The sequence below is a fragment of the Saimiri boliviensis genome, chromosome 13, assembly GCF_048565385.1.
Source record: "Saimiri boliviensis isolate mSaiBol1 chromosome 13, mSaiBol1.pri, whole genome shotgun sequence".
In the NCBI taxonomy this organism is placed as follows: Eukaryota; Metazoa; Chordata; class Mammalia; order Primates; family Cebidae; genus Saimiri; species Saimiri boliviensis.
Genome location: NC_133461.1, coordinates 55,230,417 through 55,256,277, shown reverse-complemented (window position 1 = coordinate 55,256,277; position 25,861 = coordinate 55,230,417). Strand labels below are relative to the sequence as shown.

Below are 25,861 nucleotides of genomic sequence, written 5' to 3'. Positions count from 1 at the left end.
ACAGGAGAAACAAATTAAAGTCAAGAGAATTGAAAGATTCAAGAAGAGAGTGCTGGAAAGTGTCAGATGCTAGCAAGGGGTCTTGTGGGAGATATGAAAATCAGTTTTGGGTTTTCTCATTGGGAATCCTTATTAAGATTCCTCGCTAGGAACTCAGCAGAGGGCCTACGATTGGAGTCTCAGGCAGGAAGGGAAGGCATCAATGGGAGGTTGCGGTTGGGATCAAAGAAGGCGACTTAGTGAGAGTGTGGTTATTATTGTCAAAGAGAGGATACCCAAACGGGATCTGGTATTAGGACATTCATGTCCCGGAATAATTTTACAGTCCTATCACCAAATCTTGGAAACTAGGAAAAGATGTTTGCTACGCTGAAGTTGTTCCTGGCATTGATGCCGATGGCTTGTGGAATCACATGAAAGAAGAGAATTTTGAAGGAATGCGTAGAAGTGTCTGGAGAAAGGAGAAAGGAACGGTAAATGGATGGGCTGGAGGTGGCAGTGGGGAAGTCAGGCCAGAGGGAAGGGCGGGCCTGCTTGTCTGCAGTGAGTGTCTGATGTGAGGCACAGTGGCCTCGACAGTTCATCACTAAGCGGTCGGATCTGACGTGAAGTGCCCACAGAGCCACGGTAGTTTTATCAAAACAGCATAGAATATGCAGAATCAGGGTACAAGGCCAGGATGTCAGAAGTGACCTCCACGCTCTACGCTTGCTTGGTCACAGTCTGAAATGGAAATGTCTGTGTGTGTTCTGGTCCCAACAAACTTCAGAAAGTGCCTTGGCCTGGGAGGCTGACACCACACTCAATTGCACATGCAAATGCAGTAATTACGCCTGAAATATTAGAGGTCACCTGGAGGCCAGCGGAAGATTTGGTCTCTCTGCTTCCAGATTTTGAAATAGCAGATTACACACAACTCACTGTCTTCCGCCAAGACCTTGTTACACACATTTGTCAGGATCTCATTTTGCAATTTTCATTCTTTTAAAGAGAAATCCTCACACAGTGGTGATTCTGGCTGCTTTTCCCTAAAGTGCGATTGTCATAAACCCCCACTTTCTCCCGGGGTCTGTCTGCTCCTGGGCCCCGAAGTGAACACACCATCCCCGAGGGGAATGCAGGAAGCAGACAGGGCTGGGATTTTCTTAGGAGAAACATTTTGGGAGAGGAGGAGATTGTAGAGTCCTGAATATAATATGGCACAACACTCTTATATATTCCAGACAGGAAAAGTTTTTTGTCAAAGCCTCTGACAGTTTAAAGCTTCAGCAAAACTTTTAAACTTTTAAACTTTGAACTTGTTTGAACCTCTTGTGATTTATGAATTATTAAATGTACCACTGAAAATCACAGACTTTAACTAGTACAGCTTTCTGCTTAAATGCAACGGAGGAGAGGTGGCTATGGGGACCGCGGGAGGAGGAGAGGGCTGGGACTTTGTCGGAATGGGCTCCTCCTGGTTGCATAAAAGTCAAATCCAGAAAATATTTAGGAGACAAAAGACCCAAAGCAAGACAGAAATTATGATAAAGGAGGAGCGACCTCAAAAAGTGAAAGGGAAACTGTCTGAAATTAGTTATGTAGGTATATCTACATAAGAGTTGAACCGATTGTATGTGTAATATGTACATATTACATATTAGTGATAAAACATTCGCGACATAAAATTCACCATTTTAGCCATTTTTAAATGGATAGTTCAGTGGCCTTCAGTACATTCACATTGCTCTGCAACCATCACCACCTTTCATTTTCAGACTCGTTCATCTTCCCACACGGAGACTCTGTCCCCGTTAAACACCCTGTTCCCTCCTCGAAGCTGCTGGCAACCACCGTTCTTTTCGTACACATAAGTTTGACAATTCTAGGTACCTCAAATAAGTGGAGTTTTGTATATGGATGTCTATATATTCACATAAATCTGTATATACATGCATGATTGAAATTTTATGTGTGTATATATTATGTGTAAATAATATAAATATAATGTAATAAAGTTAAAATATATGTGTATTATTTGACTATTCCATGTACCTCATATAAATGGAATTATATCATGTAATATCTTATTGTATTAATATAATTATATAAAATATATAAAATAATATATTATTAATACAATATAAACATAATAGATATTATTAAATTATATTAATATAATATAATTGCATAAAATATATTAAATAAATTATTAATATATTACATGATTCCATTGATATGAGGTACATATAATAGTCAAATAATACACATATATTGTAATATATTACATATATGTAGTCATTATAGAATATATATTACCTTATATGAAATTATATAATATGGCCGGGCACGGTGGCTCAAGCCTGTAATCCCAGCACTTTGGGAGGCCGAGGCGGGTGGATCACGAGGTCGAGAGTTCGAGACCATCCTGGTCGACATGGTGAAACCCTGTCTCTACTAAAAATACAAAAAATTAGCTGGGCATGGTGGCTCGTGCCTGTAATCCCAGCTACTCAGGAGGCTGAGGCAGGAGAATTGCCTGAACCCAGGAGGCGGAGGTTGCGGTGAGCCGAGATCGCACCATTGCACTCCAGCCTGGGTAACAAGAGCGATATATATATATATATATATATATATATATATATATATATATCACATATAATGTATAATATACATACATATAATAGATAATATATATTATATAATGTATTATATTATAATTCCATTTATGTGAGGTACATGGAATAGTCAAATAATATACATATATGTTTTAACTTTAAATTCATAGCAACAAGCATGAGGGGGTATTAGGTAAGAAAAGTTCTGAGGTTTTTCATGCCTTTCTGACAGAACTGGACGGTAAGCAAAGTGAGTACAGACAGAGACAGAAACTGGCAATAATTTATGCTTCCTAGAGCATGCAGTCCGTTTAAATCCCCAGGAGCCCCGATTCCTCTTGAAGAGTCTGGGTCCTGGGGCCAGCACAGCAGTCTTGAGAGTTCCAGAGGTCTGGGCTGGGCTGGGCAGGGCAGGGAGGAATGGGGAGGGGCGCGCAGCGGACGGCGGGGCACACCGCAAGCCCGTGGAGGGAGAGTGCCCTAAGTCCTGACTCCAGCCTGGAGATTAGGCTCGTGTGGGATGGGCTGGCTCCTTCAGCTTCCCCAAAGCGCCTAGCAGGAGGATTCCATTACTTGCTGTTCCTGTGCTCTCCAGGACTTAGTAACCAGTTCACAGAAAAGCCCCTCACCTCACAGCAGAAAGTGTAAACTCAGCATCGATCTTCCCAGCCTGCAGGAGAGCCGGTTAGGAGTTTAGGAATTACCTAAAGTTTCGGGATCCACCAGCCGTGCGTGCGCCTTTGGTATATTTCACCTGGGGTGAGGCCTGATGGTCCCTGGGAGATGCAGCCCAATAGGAGGTTGACAAATTAGCAGGGATATGTTTCTTTAATCACTTCCATTGTTACCAAAATGCGAGCAGCCCCCGAAAGTCTGGGGCGTGGGAAGCGTGTGTCCCCCGAGGAAGCAAGGCAGGCAGGCAGTGGTAAAGTGGGTGGGGCTTCCACGTGGACACAGGCCCCTAGGAGGGAGGAGGAAAGAACCCAAAAGGGGAAGGATGGAGCCCGACTGCGATGGCTTGCTTCACGGTTGAAGGCTGTCCCTTCCTTTCCCTCTTGGAGCCCTCTGTCCTGGAGCTGTTGGTGCAGCTTCGGTTACAGTTGGATGGGTCCAGTCCTTCACCCTGCCTGTATGCACACATGGTCTTAGGGAGTGAATTCCTTGGGCGGCTGCCATGTCTGTGCTGGGTCCCTGGCAAAAGCCAGAAAGGCAGGAATAGAACTAGGGGTGGGAGAGGTTGGGGTTCCTGTTCTTTCTTCCGCACCAGCTATCAGGACCTGGGCACCACAACGGAGGCCAACTAGCAGCAGGTGGGAGTGGATGCCAAGTCCCGGGATATTGAAGTGGAGCTGTGTGAACACCTCCTGCTGAGGTTGAGGCCCGGCAGGGTGAGAGGAGGAGTGGCTCAGCCACGAACCCAAGGATGGAGGCACCAGGGTGAGCTTGCGGCCCCTGCCTCTGACACCCTCAGGCACTAGCCTTCTCAACGGGAGAAGAATTTCCCTTTTCCTCCTCCTGCAGTGGCATTTCTTTTCTTTTCTTTTTTTTTTTTTTTTTTTTTTTTTTTTTGAGACGGAGTTTCGCTCTCGTTACCCAGGCTGGAGTGCAATGGCGCGATCTCGGCTCACCGCTACCTCCGCCTCCTGGGCTCAGGCAATTCTCCTGCCTCAGCCTCCTAAGTAGCTGGGATTACAGGCACGCACCACCATGCCCAGCTAACTTTTTGTATTTTTAGTAGAGACGGGGTTTCACCTTGTTGACCAGGATGGTCTCGATCTCTCGACCTCGTGATCCACCCACCTCGGCCTCCCAAAGTGCTGGGATTACAGGCTTGAGCCACCGCGCCCGGCCTGCAGTGGCATTTCTAAAGCTAAGAGTTAATCTTTTGTTTCATGATGGATCTTTCAAGGCTCTTGTATAGAGGCCGGCACAGAAGTCCCTGGGCTTAGCATGAGTGGCCCCATGGGTGGATGTCCCCAGGATACGTCTGACAATCGCTGCTTGATTCTGTCCCCACCCCAGGAAAGAGACACCCACAGTTCACCAGTTGCCAGAGAGAGCTGCCGCTCCCTCTCTTCTCACCCTGCCAGTCACCAGGGTCATGGAACACTTGAGAGAATAAGAACAAAATAAAAAAGAAAGCAAGACACCCCAGGAAACGGAAGGAAACTTGAGCAGCCTGAACATTTACATGTGGGACTTGCCTCTGGCTAAGTGTCAACATGGGAAAGGACAGGAGCTTCTGAATGGAGAGAAGGGAGAGGGAAGGCAGTCCCAGGCCGGCACCGGGGAAGGCTGGGACGAGGAGCCATGGCGACTTTGCTACCGTGGACTGGCTGCTTCCTATGCACTAGCGTGGGCTACCTGCTTTGCTTAGTCCTTGTCTTTTAATCCTTGAGGAATTCTAGAGCCAGACTGCCTGAGTTTGAATTCTGATTCCATCACTTACTTCCTATGTGACCTGTCTGGTGATTCAGTTTCTTCAATTGTAAAATGGAGATGATAACAGTACCCAACTCACAGCGTTGTTCCAAAGATTGAGACAGTGTTTGTAAATCTCTTAGAACAGTGCCTGGCACATAGTAAAAGCCATGTAAGTACTAGATGGATAGACAGACAGACAGACAGACAGGCAGACAGACAGATAATCCCATAAGCATAAAGAAACTGAAGCTTAGAGTTGAGGTTAAGTAACTTGCCAGAGGATTCACAGCTGGTTGCTGTCAGAGCCAAGATTTGAACCTAGGCCTGTTCAACAATTTCACTTGTGCTCACCTTAGCAAGTAGGGTGGGATATTATGGTTTGGAAATATAATCCATTCTCTGAGATGATGGATGATGGTAATGATGATGATGATGATGATGATGATGATGATGATGATAAATACGCTAACAGCTATAATATATCAAATGCTTATCTTTTGCTAGGTGCTTTATGTGTATTATTGGGTTTAATTCTTCAGTAGCCCCTTGAGTTATATACTATTATCTCCACGTACTGAATTGGATAGTGTGCCTCCACAATTCATGTCCACCTGAAACCTCAAAATGTGATCTGATTTGGAAACAGAATCTTAGCAGATGTAATTAGTTGAGACCAGGTCATACAGGATTGGAAGGGGCTCTACATCGAATGACTGGTGTCCTTATAAGAAGGCCGTGTGAAGACACGGGGACACTCAGGAAGAACACCAGGTGATGATGGAGACAGAAACAGGAGTGAGGCAGCTGCACCCCAAGGAATGCCGAAGGTGGCTAGCACCCACCAGAAGCTGGAGGGAGGTGAGGTGGCCATGTGCTCCTAGAGCCTTCAGAAGACACGTGGCCCTGCCGGCAGCTGGATTTTGGACATCTAGTTTCAAGAGCTGTAAGAGAATAAATTCCTATTATTTTAAGCATGAGGCATGGGGTTTTATTAGGGGCTTACATACGGTTTATGGTTCTTTGTTATGGTAGCCCCGAGGAGCTAATATAATCCAGTTTACAGCTGAGAAATTGAGGCTCAGGGAGATTAAGGAATTTGCCTAAACTCAGCTAGTTAGTGGCAACAGACTTGGGACTTGAACTGGAATCTGTCTGACTTCCAGTGCTGTGCTCTGACATCCTCTAGTGAGTGCTGGAATTGTCAGTGTCTGGGTCAGCTGTTAGGCTGTCTGTCTTGCCAAACCCCTATCAACCTCAGTAGGAATGGCACCAAGTTCAAGAGGCCAGAGACTCATCGTCAGCAAATGAGAAACATGGAGTTCTGCTGGAGGCTTATATAGGGCAGAGGGAGTCCAGGGGCAGTGGGCTGGACAAGATAATCACCTTACTTACACTCCAGTGGCGGTGAGCTAGGCAGGAAAACTGCAACCCTTTGCAAACGGCTTGTCATTTAAATAGCATGTCACTTAACACCCTCTCCATAATGATCTCCACCTGTCCACTCTCATATACCCCCAAATTCAGGGCTTCAATCCCCTGTATGGCCCTTGTTCTATGGAACAGGCTGAGGGTTCAAATGTTTATTGTAGATAGGAACAACCTTCCGGGTTGTTCATGCCACGATTCCTTGGCTCAGAACACACATTCAGGTGAGTCTGGGGTGCAGGATCACTCTAAGGGTTTGCTTACAATCTTGCTGTCGGTTGCATTTATCCTGCACTGTCAGATTGTGTACTCTGCCCAGCACTGTCTGGCCCCAGTGTCTTCCTGCAATGGGGCGCTGTGGTCCACAGACCACGGGCCACATGCTGCTCCATGAGTCCTATTGGAAAGTATTTAAAATGGCAGCAACTGGGAAAAAAGGGATCCACCAAAACCTTTGAAGAGAATTTCTCATTTAAGCAGGTATTAACTTGGGAGGTTTTCCTTAAGATCATTATTTCAGAATAATAGACATTTTAGTCCTGGGTGAATTACTTTCGTTTCTGTCTCTCCAGTGCACAGAATCAGACTAGTGATGATTTTGGTTCATGACACATCATCATTTTGCATGGCTCTGCTAGGTATTCCCTGTAAAGAAATGCATGCTGGGAAACCCATGAAGCCAGTCAACCCCAGAATTAAGAAACTGACAATAACCCAGAGCAACCCTGATTCCCCTCCCTGTATCTCCTCCCACTTTGCCTATAAATAACCACCTTTTTGAATTTTGCTTTCATTTCTGCTATGAGATGTGTAGATGTGTGCCCACAATGCCCAGGCATGCTATCGGTCTGGCCCTTTCTTCAACTTGACTTTTATGATTCTCCCTCATTCAGTGCGTGCCAGCCATGCTGAACCTCCTTGCCACTTCTTCAACATGCCAAATCCCCTTCACCCCAGGGCCCTGGTACTACTCATCCCTATTTCTGGAGTGTTCTTCTTCCTGATAATGAGACTCTCTGGTTCATCTTGGTCCAGGCCCAACTGTCACTTCTTAGAGTCACTGTCTCTGACTCTGCCATCTAAAACAGATGCCCCCATCATTCCCCATCTCCTCCCCTACTTTATTTTTCCTCTTAGCTGTTATTAAGAGTTGACATTATCTACTTATGCAAAAATATAAGCTTCAGAAGGGTAGGGATTTTTTTTCTCTGTTTTGTTCATTTCTATAGCCCTAGTGCCAGACATATAGTAGGTGCCCAATAAATCAACTCATCTCTTATCAACCAGCATCTCTCATGTAGCTCCTATATGTCAGGTAATGTGCTAGGATACAAAGCTGGTTACAGACTTGTCTTCACTCTTCAGGAGTTTGTAGTTTAGTGAAAACACTGAAATGTAAGCAATAATTCAGCAGTGTGACCTGGGTATGCATACGTTGCTCCAGGAGTTATGGTGGTAAAGAGGATTTCCAGTGGCAAGGGAGGACTTCCGGGACATGCCGCTTGACTGAGCCTCAGTGGATGAATAGACTGAAGTCAGGAGACGTAAGTCAGGGGTAGCTTTGTAGGAAGTGAGAATAAACATTGGCAAAGACATGGAGGTGATGGAGAGTATGTGTGCATGGCAGGGCAGAGCGTGTGTGGGACAGGAGAGAAAAGACTGGAGAGGAAGGCAGAGGCCACAACAGGCAAGACTGTGTAGTCTGAACTTTCTCCTGCTTAGACCTGGGCAAGCATTGCCGGATATGGGAGTAGATGAACAGCACGACCAAGTTTGCATTTTGGACAGTTGCTGTGGCGAACCCCTATTAACCCCAGTAGGGAAGGCACCAGATTCAAGAGACCAAAGAAGAGACCCAGAACCAGCACATGAGACATGGGGTTTCTTTAGGGGCTTCATACAGGGAAGCGAGTCCAATGGCAGCAGGCTGGACAGGAGAACCGCCTTACGTACAGAAACAGTCCAGTGGCAGAGGGCTGGACCACATGTCTACCTTCCCACAGTCCGGTGGCGACAGGCTGGGCAGGAAAACGGCAGCCCCTGCAAACAGCGTGTGGTTTATAGAGCATTTTCACTTAACACCGGCCCCGTAACAACCCGGCAACCTTCATTTAACCCAAAACTCGAGATCCCAATCCCAATCCATGGGTCAGGCCCGCTGCTCAAATATTCCTCATAGACAAGGAACAAATCTTAGACTGGCCCCTCCCAGATTCCCCGACTTAGAACACACATCTGCCATTCAGGGTCATTCTGTAAGTGTACCTAAATTATTGCTATTAGGTGAGTTTACCCCACACCAGTTCACCGTCTGCTGCAGTGTGGAGGATGGGCTGGAAGGGGTCAAGGCTGAGGCAGGGAGAGTGCCTGATGGCTGTTGCATGCAGTAATCGGATGAGAGCTAGCGGGATGCATACGAGGTGTTATCAGTAGAAGTGGTGGACTTTGATGGAGGTGAGGAGTTTGGAGAGGATGGTAAAAAGGTAGCTGTGGATGTGCTGAGTTTGGGATCTCTGTGGGAAAAAGGGTCACCCAGTCGGCAGACGGTGGCTACTCTGCTTCATTGCTCTCAGGCAGAGCCTGTGCATATGAGCTTTCGTGAAGGCTGTTGATAATGATGACTTCACGGTTAGGACTTAGTTTTCGTTGGGAAACCTTTCAAGGATGCTATCATTAGAGCTTGCATCTGAGTGAATGAAAGTCACACACTAAAGTGTAAGCTTCCAATCCATCTGGAACAGACTGCTGTGCAACCTCAGCCGTTCTCTTTAACCTCCCAGAAGTTAAAGGAGAAGCGGAGACCACAGGAACTACCCTGTTAAGATTTTGTTCATTAGTAAGACTTTCTGCCTCACAGGCTGCTTTCTCAGATGGTGGAGATAGAATGAGTGGCAGGGTTTGCCATCAGACATGTGGGACTCTTAGGGGCGACTCCAACTCCAGTTATTCCTTCTGGCTTGGTAACCGGTGGGTTTTGGCCTCATTAGGTCAAAGGTGGCATTCAGTAACATTCCCTGGGTACCTGTAGGCATCACTCTACGGTTTCCATCCTTACATTGTCCCACACTCTTGTCCGCCATTCCTGTCCCCCCAGCAGGCCTGATTGCAGACCCGTGACCCCTCATTAGAGACAAAAGCACCACTTTGAACCGACCAGAGTACTGCAGGAAAGGCACTGTGCCCTGGGTTAAGTTTCTTCGCAGGGTCTGTTAGGTCATTCGATAGCTCACTCAGCTCTCTCCGGTGCCCTTGCTTTTTGTGTAATCACACTTCTTTCTAAAAGGGACCCGAACAAAGGCTTAATCCTTTAGTGTTTTTACACACATAGGAGCTTTTGTTTCAGGGTCTCATGCAAATCATCATCTGAAGCAGTTAAACAAATCTCCCTGCAACCCCCGGAGGCCCAGGCCTATCTCCACAAAGAGAGCAGGGTCCAGGTAAAACCTAAGGGAAATGTTTTTTTTGTTTGTTTGTTTGTTTTGTTTTGTTTCTGTTTTTGCGGGAAGGGTGCAGGGTGGATTTTGGTCAGGCTTTTCTTGCCAGGTGGATTTAAACTTCAGCTGAATTACACCTGATTTACACTTCAGCTCATATCCCAAGCAGGAGTAACATCGGGGGCTGAGGGCAGGAGGAGATGAGATTGGGAAATGGAGGTAGTTAGAGAGGGACTTTGTTCAGTATTGTCACTTTTTGTGGGAAAGGAGGAAGTGGGGGCAAATGCATCCTCAGCTGATCCACAGAGAGGACTGACCGTCTGGCACCTTCCCTCCTGATTACTCACATGCTCCTCCACGGGTAAACACAGAAAAGGAAACAAAAGCAGAAAGGTTTCTCCTAAGCAATTCCAGTAAGCTGTTTCTCCAGCCAGAGATGAGCCTAGACCCAGCACACTTCAAAGACAATACAATCTCCTGTCAGCTACAGAATTTCTCTTGGTCCAGGGTAAAATATTGCATGGAATGATGAGGCGAAAGTATTGGAAGGAGAAGGTGATAACGTTAAGCAAAGGAAACAGAAGAGACAGGGAGTGATACTCCAGCAGGGAGACACGTTCTGGGACTATTTTGGCCCGAACTTAGAAGGTAAAAATGACATAAGAGGCAAGCAGATGTCTTCTGGCCAAGAGATCAAAGCTGCTACATTTGGAATGTTGTCATGATCCATTTGTAAAAGGCAGCCATCCTCCAAATGGATGTGCAGTAACCAGTGAGTGTGGTCGCAAAAAGGACTTGGGTGGAAGGAATCAAAATCCACGAATGTATTGCAGCAATTATTCTTTTCCCTGGGAGATCAATAACGAATGGGGCAAGGATTGAGGCCAAGAGGATCTAACGGTCATGGAAAATGAGTCCCCAGGGCTTTCCAATGGAACCCTAGAGTGTTATATTTTGGACATGGCTATAGTATTTGGAAAGGTAGCTCTTGCTAATACAGTTCTGTGCATGTGGCGCTCACAGATCAAAGGATGGAAGACTGAGGTTTTATGCCAAAAAAGTAGTCCATCAAATGCTTTGTTAAGCATGGAAAAATGAGCTTTGGCAAGGATGCACTGTCACATGTGCAGGAAAAGTCATCAAGGTAAAGAAACCAGTAGAAATCTCTAGAAGTCAGAACTGTGAACATTTTTCAACTGAGATGAAAAGGAAGAACAGACAACCATAATCAAGAGACATGTTTGGCAATGAAGGATTACGACATGAGGCCATTTCCTCAGGGAAAGCTGGTTTGGGAAGTTTGGGCTTTGGAGCTGATGATGGATTTGGAACAACTAATGCCTGGTGGCAGCCCCTCAATTAGGGAACAACACGGGAATCTGTGGGCAGGGCCCGGCTCCCAAGAAAGCGTTCCAGCACTTGTCTAACCTCTTCCCTCTGGTTTTTTGAGCAGCCCTAAACTAACCTTTTCCTGAAATCTAAGTAATGGATTTGGGGATGTCACCTATTTAGGGCTAGGGGAGTTTAACTGATTTCAGCTGCATTGTTACAACCTTAGGTGTGTCTGAGTAGCAGCTGTGTTGGTGCCTACCGGAGGGCAGAAACATGGAAAAGAGTAAGGGGAACTGACGGTGTAGAATGTGGAAGATGAGAATTCAGGAAACAGTAACAGCAAAAGTGATTTGAGAAACAAAGCCAAAGGAAGAGGTGAGTTAAAAAAAAAGAAGGAAGTCCCATCTTCTACAGGGCAAATACCCTAGCTCTTCGGCACGGTGGCCCTCACGGTCTGCACTGGCTTCCCTGCTGCCTCTAATGTTGCTGCACCACCCCATTAGTACGAGACAAGCTGCAGTTCCCCAAATGGACGATACCAGGCAGGGTTTAATTCGTCCCTGATGATCCCCACTTCCCAGCAGCCACATCACCATAGAATCCCCTCTCCTGAATGTGGGCTGGCCCAGCAAGTTGCTTCTAACTGACAAAGAATGACAAGTGAAGGGATGTCACTCCCATAATTAACTTCCAAGAGCCTAGCATCTGTCTTGCTAGTGGATGCTCTCTGTTGCCTTCTTGGCTTGTGTGTTTTGACGAAGCAAGTGGCTGTGTTGGAGAGGTTTACTTGGCAAGAGGATGAAAGCAGCCTTTGGCCAACAGCCGGCAGGGAACTAAGGCCCTCTCTTTCTTGAAGATTTCTTGAAGAACTGAAATCTTCTAACAAACGCATGAACTTGGAAACCGATCCCCAACTTGAGCCTTCACATGAGACCCCAACCCTGGCCGGCACCTTGATTGCCACCTTGTGAGAGATCCTGAAGGACAGGATCCAGCTAAGCCATGACCAGGTGGCTGCCCCGAGACACTGTGAGGTCATAACTGTGTGTTGTTTTAAGCTACTCCATTTGTGAGTAATTTGTTAAGTATTAATGTTCTTGAAATGTCATGGGTCCATGCCTTTGCTATGGTCTTTCTGATGCTTTGGAAAGCCCTTTCCCTCCTTCTTCTTGCCAGCTTGGTCAACTTCTACCAAGGATGTAATTCAAGCATGTTGCCTTCAGAGAGGTCAGCCCTACCTTCTCCATAACCTACACTTACCTGGACTTGAATTCTCCTTTCACTGTCCCAGCTGGACCTTGCCTAGGCTTTTGTCACAGCATATACACCTAAAATGCAATTTTCTCTTTTCCTGCCAATCTCCATAAACATTGAAAGAAAATGTCTCCCCAATTTCCTGGAAGGAAAAAATGTTTTCACTGTTAGCACTGTAACAGACTTTTCAGAAACACATGAAATCAGCTTTGCTAATCATGAAAGAGACAGATGTTCCATTTGTTCTGTGACAGGGTAAAGATGACATGTTTTCATCAGGGCAGCAATGAAATGCTCAGCACTCCTGTAGCCATCTCTGCACTCCTTGCTCCCTGCATTTTGGTTGGTGTATTTATTTTTCATTTATTTTTATTTTTTAGAGTCAAAGTCTTGCTCTGTCACCAGGCTGGAGTGTAGTGGACCATTATGGCTCACTGCAGCCTCGACTTTCTGGGCTCAAGCGATCCCCCCACCTCAGCCTCCTGAGTACCTGGGACTACAGGCATGTGCCACCATGCCTGACTAATTATAAAAATGTGTTTTGTAGAGATGGGGGTCTCACTAAGTTGCCCAGGTTTGCCTCTAACTCCTAGACTCAAGCAACCCTCCTGCCTCAACCACCCATAGCACTAGGACTACAGGTTTGAGCCACTGTGCCTGGGACATTTTGATGAGGTTACTTCTATGCTCAGCTCCCTGTTGGGTACTGGGTGTGCACCTTGACAGGAGTGGCACTCGTCTCTAGACACCCGGCACCCTGTGGTTAGCACATAGTACAGTCATCAGTAAATGTGAATTAGGGATGAAGGCATGAATGAATGAAGGAAATGAGTGATTGAATGAATGTATAATGAAGAAAGACATGTGGCTTGATTTACGGCTTCTTGGCGCTAGGAGGCAGGAGGAAGGGCCTTGCAGACTTCCTGTAGCCCAGACTCAAGGCACATCCCCAGTAGGGACTGACGTGACCAATTCCAGGGTAAGGCCCATGCAGGAGTGCCTGGGGTACAGGGAGGCTAAGGGGTTAGGGAGCAATGGAAAGGGTCTAGCCAAGGCTGGAGGTGAGTGGCAATGGGGGCTGGGAGGGAGGCAGACAAGGAAGGTACCCCGGCCCCACAGTCTGTTGGAGAGAACCAGGCAGAGAGAGAAACAGGAGGAACGTCAGGGGCATCTGGAAGGAGGCTCAGCACAGAGCGGGCCCCGCCCGTTAGATAACGCAGGATGACGCTCTTGGGACACACTCAGCACCTCCAGGTTTCCTCACGCGTTGTAAAGCCATCGTGTGTCCCCAGCTTTTTACATCCTTCGTGATTCTGTGTGCTAGAACTTACTCGTTTGCTTACTGCCCAGGGTTCGTACCACATCTGTCTGGTTTAACACGGCAGCCCGGGTGTTCGGCAGCGGGGGACCACTGCTAGGTCTACAAGCGAAGGAAAGGGAATCCGTGTTTGGAAGGATATGTGCCCCCCATGCTCGCGGCAGCACTGTTCACCACAGTCGAGGTGTGGGAGCAACTCAGGTGGCCATCAACAGATGAATGGATGAAGAAGAATATACAATACACAATAGAGTACACTTCAGCCATGAAGAAAGAAAGATACCCTGTCATTTGCGACAATGTGGGTGAACCTGGGAGACATTATATTAAGTGAAATAAGCCATGCACAGAAAGACAAACACCATGTGATCTCACTTATGTATGGAAACTAAAACAGTGGAGTTCACAGAAACAGAGGGTAAAATGGTGGCTACCAGGGACTGGGGGGAGGGAGATGTTGGTCAAGGTCATACAATTCCAGTTAGGAGGAGCGGGTTCAGGAGGTCCATTGTACAACATGATGATTATAGTTAATGAATTAGATACTTGAAAATTGCCAAGAGAATAGATTTTAAGTGTTCTTACCACAAAAAAGTAAGTATTTGAGGTAGTGGATATGTTAATTACCTTGGCATAGCCATTATACAATGTATATATATTTCAAAACATGTTGGATGCAATAAATTATACAATTTTTGCTTGTTAATTAAAAAAATAAAAAATAAATTTAAAAAGTGAAAACAAAAGTGCTCTCGTTTTGACAGCCTTGGGTGGAGGTTGCACTGGAAAAGAGAAATAAAGTACAGCCTGGCTCCGAGAGGCCCTTTCTTGGGGAGCATCCCCCCAATCCAATTTTTTTTTGCCTGGAGATGGCAGAACTCCCTGGCAGGAACACCTGCTTTCCTGTGCATTCCACAAGCTCTGACGATCATCTGATAAGCACCAAACATTTCATCAAAACGGGGATACTAGGACCAGGGTGTATGAGCTTCCTGACCCTCAGGAGCTCACAGTCTGCTTGGCAGGAGAGTGGGAGGGTGAGGAGGTCAGATGCCCGCAGAAAGCAGGCTCAGATAGACAATTCCGGGTTGGCTCCACCTGTGCTTTAGAGGGGGCCACGCCAAGCCTGCTAACTTGGGCTGCAGGGCGTTGTCAGGGAAAACTTCCTGGAGAAGCTGGCTCTGGGCTCAGGCCTGAGGAACAAAGAGGAGCTAGGGAGGGAAGGGGGAGGACTGGGGAGAGGGAGCAGCAAAGGACAGCTGCAGAGTCCCAGAGGGCTGCGGGCAGGGAGTCAGTAGGACAGACCGAGCCCAGCTCCCCTATCTTGGTGGGGACTCCGGCAAGGAAGGTGATCAGACAGTGGTGGTGCTTTGCCGAGCCTGGGGCTGGAAAGAGTATGGAGGAAGCTGCAGGGGCTTCAGGTGCAAGGAGGAGGGCCTGAGCTGAGGGGCTGGGCTGTGGAGGAACGGGGGACAGGGGGAAGGCTTCTCTTTGGGGCCTGTGAGCAGGTGGAAGGGGAGCAGTTCATGTCTCAGCTTGAGACAGGACCGGCTGTGCACCCAGTCCAGAGACAGGCTGAAATTTCACCTGCTCCCAGGCCAGGGCTCCTCAGGGTTCTGAGTGGGCACTGCAAACTCTGGCTCTTGACCTTAAATGACTTCATGACCAGCATGCTAAAGGACATTTCAAAGCATTGGCTTTTCAGAGTCGATGGGACCCTGGGCTGCCACTGAGGACATGATGCTGGTCATGAGAAGTGACTGGCTCTGCTCGGCGCCTTCTGTGGGCAATGCCCGTTGTGCTGCCTGTGTCCTTGTGTGTGGTCACCTCAGTCCCAGGGAGAGATGAGCCCTCACATTCATGATTACATCAGACACAGTGGACCGAGTGTCTCACTCGAGTATGGGCTGGGATGTCACCCCCATAAAAACCAAGCTGCAGGCTTGAGGCCAGGGCCTAGCCAGAGTTGCCCTGGGATTCCTGAACACTGATCCTCCCTGAGTGGGGTGAAAGGAAGTTCTCGAAGGGCAACCAACTTGCTGTAATCATAAATAACACCTGCTCACCGATCCCCCATTGCCCCTCGCTGGCCTGTGGCACAGTGTCCCTGTGGTCTGTGGAAGTGGGGACAGGTGTCTCCACTATTAGATTGGGCCCACCCGGATACTTTAGGAGAATCCTCATCTCAAGGCCCTTCAACCCACCTTCACAGTCTCTCTGGGGTGTAGAGACTCTGGGGGGCGTTATTGTGAAACAAAGAGTATGTGCATAACTGTTGTTCAGTGTTTTGAGGGGTTCAAATAAAGAGAACCATGGCGGTTCAGAGGAGACAGAGGCCACTTTAGGCTGTCTGGAGGCAGTGGGGCAGAGGAAAGAAAGACCCACCCAGTCAGTTGGCCATTTTTTACCATAAAACTTTTTAAAGAGGGTGAGCAGATAGTGCAGGCGAGGAACAGATGGGACACAGACGTTCACTTCCTGGTTTAAACTGCTGTAAAGACCTTTTCTTAGCCACTCTTAGTGCCACCTCACTGTGGAACTCTTCGCAGGCTCCAGGAAGCACCTTTCGGGTTTCAGCCTGAGGAGCTGTGGTCTGGTGGGGTGGCTCTCAGATCTTGGTGAGCACCGATTTGAAATCGTGTGGACTTCTCGGTTGTCTGCTAATTGGAGATTTTCTGAGGTCACATCAGGAAACTCTCCTGGATTGCTCTTCCTGCCCCTCCAAAGGGGGAATCTTACTTAATTCTATGTTCATAAGCAGTATCTATCCATCTATCTGTCTCTCTCTCTCTCTCTATCTATCTATCTAATCTATTTATCTATCCATCCATCTATCTACCTACCTACCTACCTACCTACCTACCTATCTATCTAATCATCAATCTATCCATCCAGGGATCTTTCTTAATTCTATGTTCTAAACAGTATCTATCCATCATTTATTTATCTGTCTATCTATCTATTCACCTACTATTGATCTATCTATCTATCCATCCATTATATAACATTGATTTATTTTACCACCACTCAGGCCCTTACCTAATCACATTTTCTGAGCTTACTTGCTTCCCAGGTATCTTATCTCTACAGTCTGCTTTAATTTTTGCCAACTTTCCCTGATTCAGACGCTATGAATTCCCTTACTACCGAAAAATTTGGGAAGGGACCATTTCTTTCCACCCCAGTGTTATCGAGCACATCTTCCAGGGAGTCTCAGAGAAACTTCTCACTCCTCCAGAGTCCCCCACAAATGTCAGATCCAGAATGAGGAGCTGTCGCTCGGCTGTCATGCACCTATAAGCATGCATTTCCTCAACACTCTGCAGTGCTCACCCACTGCTCCTCAATCAGGAAAACACACACACACACACACACACACACACACACACACACACACGCACACCACACACCCCTCTTCAAAGAAAATTGCAACTGATAAAAGTTCCACTTAGCAGCCCTGAGATGTCACAAGGCCCTATGTGATTAAATGCTCAATGGTTGGTGCAGATAGAAATTGAGAGGAAGAAGAGATGCTACTGGTAGAGTTAGCCTGGGAGGAAGGACATCATGGAGGAGGAGAGAAAGGAAACTGATGAAACCGGAGCAATTGCATAACTTGGCTGGTACCATGGAGATGCGTATGTCAAGCTCTTCAACACTGAACTCAAACCTCCAGGGACAACTTTCAATTTGATCTGCAGCCTCCAGAGCTTGGGGCCACCTCCCAGGGGCTGCAGCTACATAAGTGGTGAACTCTACCCCTCAACTGGCCATCCAGGGACATGTGCGTTGGTGGACCACATGAGGCCCTTTGGAAAGCCCCAACTGGTTGCCAGATCGCCCGAGAATTCCAACTCCTACTCTAACAGTCAGAGCTGCTACTCGTGATGATAGCGGAGCATCCCTTTTGATGTTAAGCGTGTACTCACCCCTTCCTGAGAGTCCCTTCCCTGCTCCTTCCTGCGGTTTCTGTTTCCTCCCTGAGGCTGAGGTCCCCGTACCTGCCCACACCATCAGCACAACTATCACTTCCTTGCCCAGATGGAGGGGAGTCTGCTTCTGTCTTTTAGTGTAAGAACAGAAATGGGTTGCTATTTTTAGCTTTGCATGGGAAAGTCTGAGGGAACATGGAGAAAATGGATCAGCCAAAAATGTTTTCTGGGGCAGCTGCCATCTCAACTGATACAGAGCAAAAGAGGAGAGAAGGGAGGTAGAGATGTCTCAGATGCTCCATTAAACACTGCAAGGCCCTCCCTAGAGTACCCTGGTCGTTATAGAAAGTGGGGAACTGAATCATTCTCTGTAGGGAAGACATTCTTTGCCTACTATAGGCAAAGAGGAAGGACAAGAAAGGCAGGGATGAGAGACGCGTTGTTCTCCACAAACAGTGAATCCAGTCGGCGAGGGGTTTAGAGCTGGGTGGCCTTAAGTGGGCTCCAAGCAGGATGGGAGGTGGCCCAGGGGAGGGATCTAGCTACAGGTGATGTAAAGAAGCCCCATAAGACAGAGAGAGGGTTTGGGGACAGGGGACTGGAGGCAGGCCAAGCAATCTGTCCCCATCAAAGAGCAAGAGGAATAGGTAGAGCCCAGAGAGAGGCGCGGAGACAGGGTGGGGATGGGAAGAGAGCCGGGAGGTGCTCAGTGTGTTAGGTGGTGGGGGTCCCGGAGCCTGCAGGCCGGAACTGGCTCCAGCTATTGGGGTGAAATTGGGGGCAACTTTAAGCCTTGGAGGAAAGGGTAGAGCAGGGTAGGCACTGTCTTTTGGAAGAAATCACGTGCTAGGCTATTGATTTGGTCTTGGAGAGGCAGGGTGACTTATTAGAGTGTGGGCTTTTAGGCACACCTAGGCTCAGGTTCCCATGGTGATTCTTATTAGCTGAGAAAGCTTGAGCAAATTATTGAGCCCCTCTCCACCCGGCTTGCCCATCCATCTCTTGTGGGACGAGGGCAGTTGTATTCAATTTGTTTTACTGGAATTAGACTTGTGGGGAGTGCTACGTTTTATGGGAAAGCTGTGTTGTCCTGTGCTGGGAAAGACACTGACACCCCAAAACACTGGTGGTCCCCGTACCTGCCCACACCATCAGCACAACTATCGGGGGACGGTGGGGTCTGTGCAGAGTGCGTTGTGTCCTCTCTTCTTGATCCTTCAAATCTTCAAGGCTCCTAAACGATTTGATGTGAAGGAATCCTTTGTGATCACCAGAGGAAGGGCTGAGGGCTGTGTCAGGATTGACGTTGGGCAAAGAGGCAGTAGCCACACGTGAATGGAGGCAGGGCGCATCTGGCTTCAGAGTTGCAGGCAACAAAGGGATGAATGATAGCAGCCTCTTTGAGCAGCATCTGTGAGGAGGGGTGGGCCTAGTGCCCCCAGTCGAGTACCTGGCATGATGCTGGCACTAAGTAAGTCAGAGTTACTACCGATGGAAGCCTACCCACAGGAGTTAAAGGGAAATCCACTGTCTGGCTTTTAGGAGGGGCTCTGGGCACTAGAATGAGGTGCAAGCCCACACAGGGACCTAGGGCCAAGTGGGATGAGTTGGTTCTGGGACCGCCCAGTGCTGAGTCCGACCAGCCCCAGCCCAGGAGCAGGCTGCGTGCAGAGTGAGGGGTGTGGCTTTGCCACCTGCAACAGCGAGTGGTCACATATGCTGCTTCTCATTTTTCTTGAATTGATACCAGATTAGAAGAAAAAAATGATGACTACTTTATTGGATGCCGGATTGGGGAAAAAAAATTGTAACTTGAAATGATTTAAATGTTTATGTATTGAAGCCAAACCTAAGGGATTACAAAGAAATTTAATCCCTCAGACATTTCTACTTGTTCCTCACTGGAGGGACACTGGGGCAAAACTTTATTTTTCCTTTTCGTTTATTTAAAGTCTTTGTTTTCAAGTTTCTAATTAACTGTCTCATTTCTTTTAATGGGACAGTGTGGCAACGTGAAATATCAAAACATAAACCTAAGGTGAAGGTTGGAAAGAAAAATGTGTAAATGATTTCATATGATTTCCAGCACCATTAACTGCAGAAAGCCACCCTGCAAGCCGTCTGGGGTTTCTCCTCTCCACTTGGAAACCTTAGGAACTTTGTCCTTTGATAAATACCTGCCATAGGAAATTAGAGTTACAGATCCTTTACAACGTTATCTTTTTAAAAATGCAAATAGACACACCCAAAACATAATTTTTTCCCTCCAAGCACATCTGGAAAGCCCACTGCGTTTTTGTGAAAGCTGGAACTGTATCCCATGCCATTCTTTCCCTGACACGTCTGTCCCTGTGTGAGGTAATCTTCCTCCCAGCGTGCAGTGAGGCCAGAGAATGACAGTCATTAATGTCAGGCTTTGAATTCACAAGGTTGGTAGTGAATTCCCAATTCCTTCTTGAATGTGAAAAATTAAACATCTCTTTTTTATTAGAAGTCTCCCGTCAGGGTTGGAACTTTTCCTAGAGTGTGCCCTTAAGTCTGATGAGCCTGGCAACGACAGAAATAGTGTGTGTGTGAATGGCGGGGCTGAAGTGTGACACGTGTGACCACTTCTAGCGCAATGCTTATTGTTCTCATGAGCTTTGGGAACCCTGTCTGGCATAGGTGAGCTTCCCCAGATGGAGGCTCTGACCCAGGGACAGTCGTGCAGGTGATCTTTGTATGAGTGCTCCCATGAAAGACCAGCAGGCATGAACAACATGGACAGAGAAGAGAACGGGGCCAAGCAAGAGGGTGACGTGAAGCAAAGTCCTGCAGCAGAGCTGAGAACAGGGCAGGGCAAGTATCCGTGTCATCAGCTCTCAGGTTGGGGATGGAGAATTTAATCTGTCCTTGGGGGGCTGCAAATTCCCAGGCTCATCTTGTGTGCAGGCACAGTTGGCTCCAGCATCTGAAGGCAGCCTCCTACTGAGACAGCAGTGCCAGCTGTGGGGACAGACGGCACCAGGAAATGGCCACTGGAAGCAGATGCTCAGTGACGACCACCCCTTCCCAACAGGGAGGCAGCTGGGCCTCTGGGTGACTCTCATGTCTTTTCATGTCTCCAGAAGTGTCTCATTTGTTTCAAGATATGAGCACACACTACTTCAACTTACAGACAGAAGAAATTGCTGACAACAAGTAGTAGCCAGCTCCACTGGAATCCACTATCTTGTTGTTACAAGAGCGTTCAAGGCTGGGTGCAGTGGCTTACGTCTATAAACCCAGCACTTTGGGAGGCCAAGGGAGGCAGATCACTTGAGGTCAGGAGTTCAAGACCAGCCTGGCCATCATGGTGAAACCCTGTTTCTATTGAAAATACAAAAATTAGCTGGGCGTGGTGGCACGTGCCTATAATGCCAGCTACTCGGGAGGCTGAGGTTGGAGAATGGCTTGAATCCGGGAGGCAGTGGTGCATGCCACTGCACTCCAACCTGGGCAACAGAGCGAGACTGTCTCTAAATAAATAAATAATAAAACTTTAAAAAATAAAAAAGAGAGTTCAAGATGGCTTGGTCTGGCTAGGGTTTCCTCTCTCCTTCAAGGTAATTCAACCAAATTGGGATGCGCTGACTCTGCCCTAGTTCCAGGGAGTGGCCTGCAGGTGTTTCTGCGGCGCTCAGTGCCTGTCACTGAGGGTTCTGTCTTACAAGCGTTCTCTCTTCATTGACTCTCTTGCAGTCTTCTCCTCTGCCCTTCCTCCTCTGTAAGTGTGGCATTCCACGGTCTTCCTGATCTGCTCCTGCTTACCTCTCTGCCTTCATCCCACACTACTCCAGGTACATTTGATGCATCCAGCATACCTGTATAAGCATCTACTGTGTGCCTGTCACTGCGTCTGGCACAGAGATACAGAGACAAGCAATGTGAATATTATTCCTGCTTCCACAGAGCTTGGGGCCAGAATAGAATATAAACAAAGAGATGGTGCCCAAGTGGTGTGGTAGGTATCAGGTACCCATGAAGGAGGCGCAATGGGAACCAGCACAAAGAATGCCACCTGGACCTGGTGGGCCAGGGATGCTTCCCAGAGGAAGGGATCTTTCCTCAGACACCTGGAAAGTGAGCTGACATGAGCCAGATGAGGGTGGAGGGTGGGGAGAGTGATCCAGACAGCACCTGCCAAGGCTAAGGCAGGAAAAGAAGCGTCTATATGGTAAGAAGACAGAAGATGTGCTGGGAAGAGGTAGAGAAGGGGCTGGAGGAATAGGCCGAGGCTGGACCCCACAGGCCTTGGGAGCCGCTCAGCAAGGCTGCAGAGCTGCTCACAGAGCTTCCTAGGCTCACGGGCTTCCTTATCCAGGGATGGGCCTTATTGATGTTAGGCGTCCCTCCTGTTCCAGTGCCCTTGAAATGACAGGTGACCCATGTGCTCTAGTGTGTGTCCCACCACACTCTGGATGCGTTTGCTTGCGTGTCTCTCCCATCTGTTCAGTGGGTAAGCTGAGGGCAGGGCCAACTGTCATGCCCAGCATCTAGCATAGGGCCTGGCTTGGCCTTGCCAAGTAGGACACTGGCCTTCTTGGGAGACTGGGGTTTGGGGTTTGGGGCCAGCTGCAGGCTGGCTGACAGGGAGAGCAACAGGCAGACAGTGGAGAAGTAGAGAGGGACAGAATATTGAGAGACGGTGAGAAAATAGAAAAGGGAGAGGAAATGAAAAATTGCTCTCAGCATTTCGGGCTTCTTAAAGAAAGAATAAAAGTACAATTCTCTCCTTCTTTCTCTCTCTTCCCAATCCTCTCTCTCTCTCCTCCTCCGCGACCCCTGCCCTGCTGTTTCTTTCATTCAGCTGGATCTCACTATGCTGCTTAACGCTAGGCTGGAACTCCTGGGCTCAAGTGATCCTTCTGCCTCAGCCTCCTGAGTGCTAAGATTAGAGGCTGAACCACTGCAACCAGCTTAAAACTGCCATTCTTACTACAGCTGGAAATGAGCCACAGCAAATCACCTTCCAAAGGAAAGGCGACAGAAAAGAAGTCAATGCACAAAAGAGCCGCAGCCGAGCCAAGGTAAGAGGCCCTTTAGTGGAGGGCTGAGTAATGGTGGCGACTTGGGCCTCTGCCCATCAGTTAACAGCGTGACTCCGGTGGCTCCTCCAAGCAATCAGGTTGGTCAGAACCCACTGCAGAACTGCAGTTTGCTTTTATGGTTCTAATTAAATTAAATTAAGTGTAATAACCAAGGCTTCTGTGTACCTCACTTTCCAAATCAAAATGGTCTATTGTAGCTGCTGGGCACGATGTTTCTGAGCTGAAAATCTAAGTTGCGTGTGTTGGCGCTTTTTTCTCTTCCTCGACTAGATGTGCAGACTGATCTTTTGAGAGCTGAATTACAGTAAAAGGAATGGAAATGAGTTACTGACGGCAGCACTGAATCCCTAATACCGTCACTTCTTCCCATCTGTGCGCCCGAGGCATTGGCCATCATTCTGGGTAAAGTGCAGAGCTACGAGCTCCAGCTAGACTCAGGAGACTTGGGCTTGAAACCCAGCTCTCTCCTTTATTAGCTTCAAGATCATGGGCAAAAAACCTGTGGAGTAGTCCTAAATCCATGCAGTAGGAATGATGATAATATTTACTGTTTGGGTCATTTGAGGATCAAATGTTGCACGTGAGCACAAGCTGATTCCAGGTACTTCTCAGACCAACCAGTGACGTATGTGAGAAGGCTCACAAAATCCCTCATTTTCTGAGCGGGGAAGGCGCGTTCTTTGCTGGGACAGGGAAAGCCCCTCTGCTCTCCCTATCTGCCTCTTAGTAGGTACCTTTGCCATTAACCCCCCAGTAGGTGTTCGTTTGCTCCAGGATCATCAGGGGTGTCGCAGGTCTAGTGCTGGTCTAGCTCGCCCACCTCGTCGCTGTTGTTTCTGGGCTACGCTGACATTGCTGCCCTTCACTGAGTCTTTCCAGAGTCAGTTCTGCCCCCATAATGATGAGACTCTCCCTCCTGGGGCCCCTGATGTTTGCACACCTCCACGGTTACCTCTTGGGCTTTACCTTCCTCCCAGTGCGCAGTGAGGCCACAGGATGACAAACGCAAGCACCAGGGTTTGAATTCATGGGGTTGGTGGTGAGCTCCTTCTTGAATGTGAAAAATTAAACATCTTTTTTTTTCCATTAGAAATCCCCCATGAGGGGGATTACAGAGCACCCACTGTGTTTCCTTCTTTAGCAGCACGGCACCACTGTCTCCACGCCAATCAGCAGAGCCCCAAATGCTCTGCACCTCAATCTCTTTCCACATCCCAAACCCAGGAAGTCTTGAACACTGCAAAGTTTTTGTTGTTGTTTTTTGTCTTTGTTCTTTTTTAATAAATAACTCATTTGGTGCCCAAACCTGAACTCCCATGAAGCTACTATATTATAACCTTCATTTGCCTACTTAAAGAATCAAACATGTAGCTGCAGTATTATTAATATGTTTGCTTACAGGATGACATCTACGACTCCTAGACCCTACTGGGGAGTTAGATAAAACAAGATATGCACTGACCCACTGTTCTAAAATTTGAAAGAGTCTGAATTCCAAACACACTGGACCCTTGCATTTCAGAAAGAAAGTGATCGTGCCCCCATAACAATGGCTGGTCTTCATGGCGCGCACTCATGCTTTAGGCCATTTGATCCCCACCCAGTCCTATGGGAAGGTTCCTTTAGCGTTTGCATTTGACAGTGGGTGACACACAGATGAGGAAACCAAGCCAGGCTGCACATTGAACAAGCACGGAGTCGGGACTGGACCAGGCAGCCTGGCATCAGAAACCTTTCTCTTAAAACTCCTTTGTACTGCCCATGTTTTCTGTTTCACTCCTACTGAGATATTAATCACCCACTTAAATTCAAAATACTGCAAGAAACACAGCATTCCGTGGTGATTAAGAATATGGTCTGTGGATATAGAATGCCTGAGTTTACAACTCAGCTCCATCACTTAGCCGCTGTGTAACTCTTGGCACGTTACTTCACTTCTCAGCGCTTCCTCTGTAACTGCGTGGGCTGTGTGGATAAACCAAGGGCTTCTCAACTTTCCAACATATTCATAATAAAATGAAAAGATGAGAAATCACACTTATTGACCAATTCCAAAAGGAAATTCATTTTACCTTATCAAATTGTTACCAAAAGATTTGCTTATTTCAACTCTGGAAAAATACCTTTGGCAAGGTGAAAGGGTTGAATTTTTACCTTTAATGCTTTAAATAACTTCTAATAGAAGCCTGTTTGGTGTAGAGGAAAAAAAAGACATGTGAATGTCTCACTTTGCAAAAGAACAACAGGAAGCTCTGGTTGGCAAGGTTTTACATGGACTTCAGAGAGTTTAAGGTCAAGGTGCAGAAAAGCTAGTGAGGAACTGAAGCTGAGGCTGAGCTTGCAGCTCAAGTAGGTGGTGGCTCGGGGCTCGATTTCTGCTTGCTCAGGAGGGGCTGTGCCTCTCCCTTCTCCCCTGGCCAGCTGGTCACAGGAACTTCTTTTTCCAGAGCCTTGTAGAAGATTCTTCGTGGTCCCAGCACTTCCACATCTGAGCCAGCTCAGGCTGGGTGGAAAGTTTTGAGGGTCACCGGTCACCTATTCCTAAATATTCAGGAGGGGAAAAAGTTCCTTGCAAGGAAAAAGCCACCCTTTCTCAATACATAGACGTGATATTACGATTCCTGGAAACCACAACGAAAAACAGAACAACATTCATTCTGTCTCGAAAATTCAAGTAGGCACAAGGCAATGACGTAGTAGTTTTTGTTTCTCATGGAACTGGGATCTGCAGTTCTCAAGGACTTTCTGGATGGTGACTGCAGCCGGGGCAGTGAGGTCGGCGTGGCTGGGGCTTTCCGGTCACTGGTGGGCAGAGGAGCACAGCGAGCATGTGCTGGGGTTGGGTCTGTGGGCTGGGAGCCAACAGGCCTGCACTCAAATGCAATTCTACCACTTTCTACTTGCGAGGTTTGGGGTAATAAGGACTCTCTGGCTCAGTTCCTCAGCTGTAAAGTAGGGAGAAGGATAGTATTCGGCTCCCAGGGTTGCTGTGAGCATTACATGAAGGAAGACATGGCAAGGCATTCAATACCTTGCACGTATCAGCCATTGAGTTAATGTTACTTATTTTTGTTGT

At 47.5% G+C, this 25,861-nt stretch overlaps 1 protein-coding gene across 1 annotated transcript in view; it reads left to right on the top strand.

Annotated features, from left to right (window-relative positions):
- Positions 1 to 23,796, top strand: part of LOC141580901 (uncharacterized) — a 77,330-nt gene extending 53,534 nt beyond the window's left edge. Inside the window, exons 5-6 of the mRNA XM_074384231.1 lie at positions 21,437 to 21,534; positions 22,545 to 23,796. Coding sequence (XP_074240332.1) covers positions 21,437 to 21,490 — 54 coding nt within the window. The 3' untranslated portion in view covers positions 21,491 to 21,534; positions 22,545 to 23,796. The remainder of the gene's footprint in view (positions 1 to 21,436; positions 21,535 to 22,544) is intronic.
- Positions 23,797 to 25,861: the final 2,065 nt, after the last annotated feature.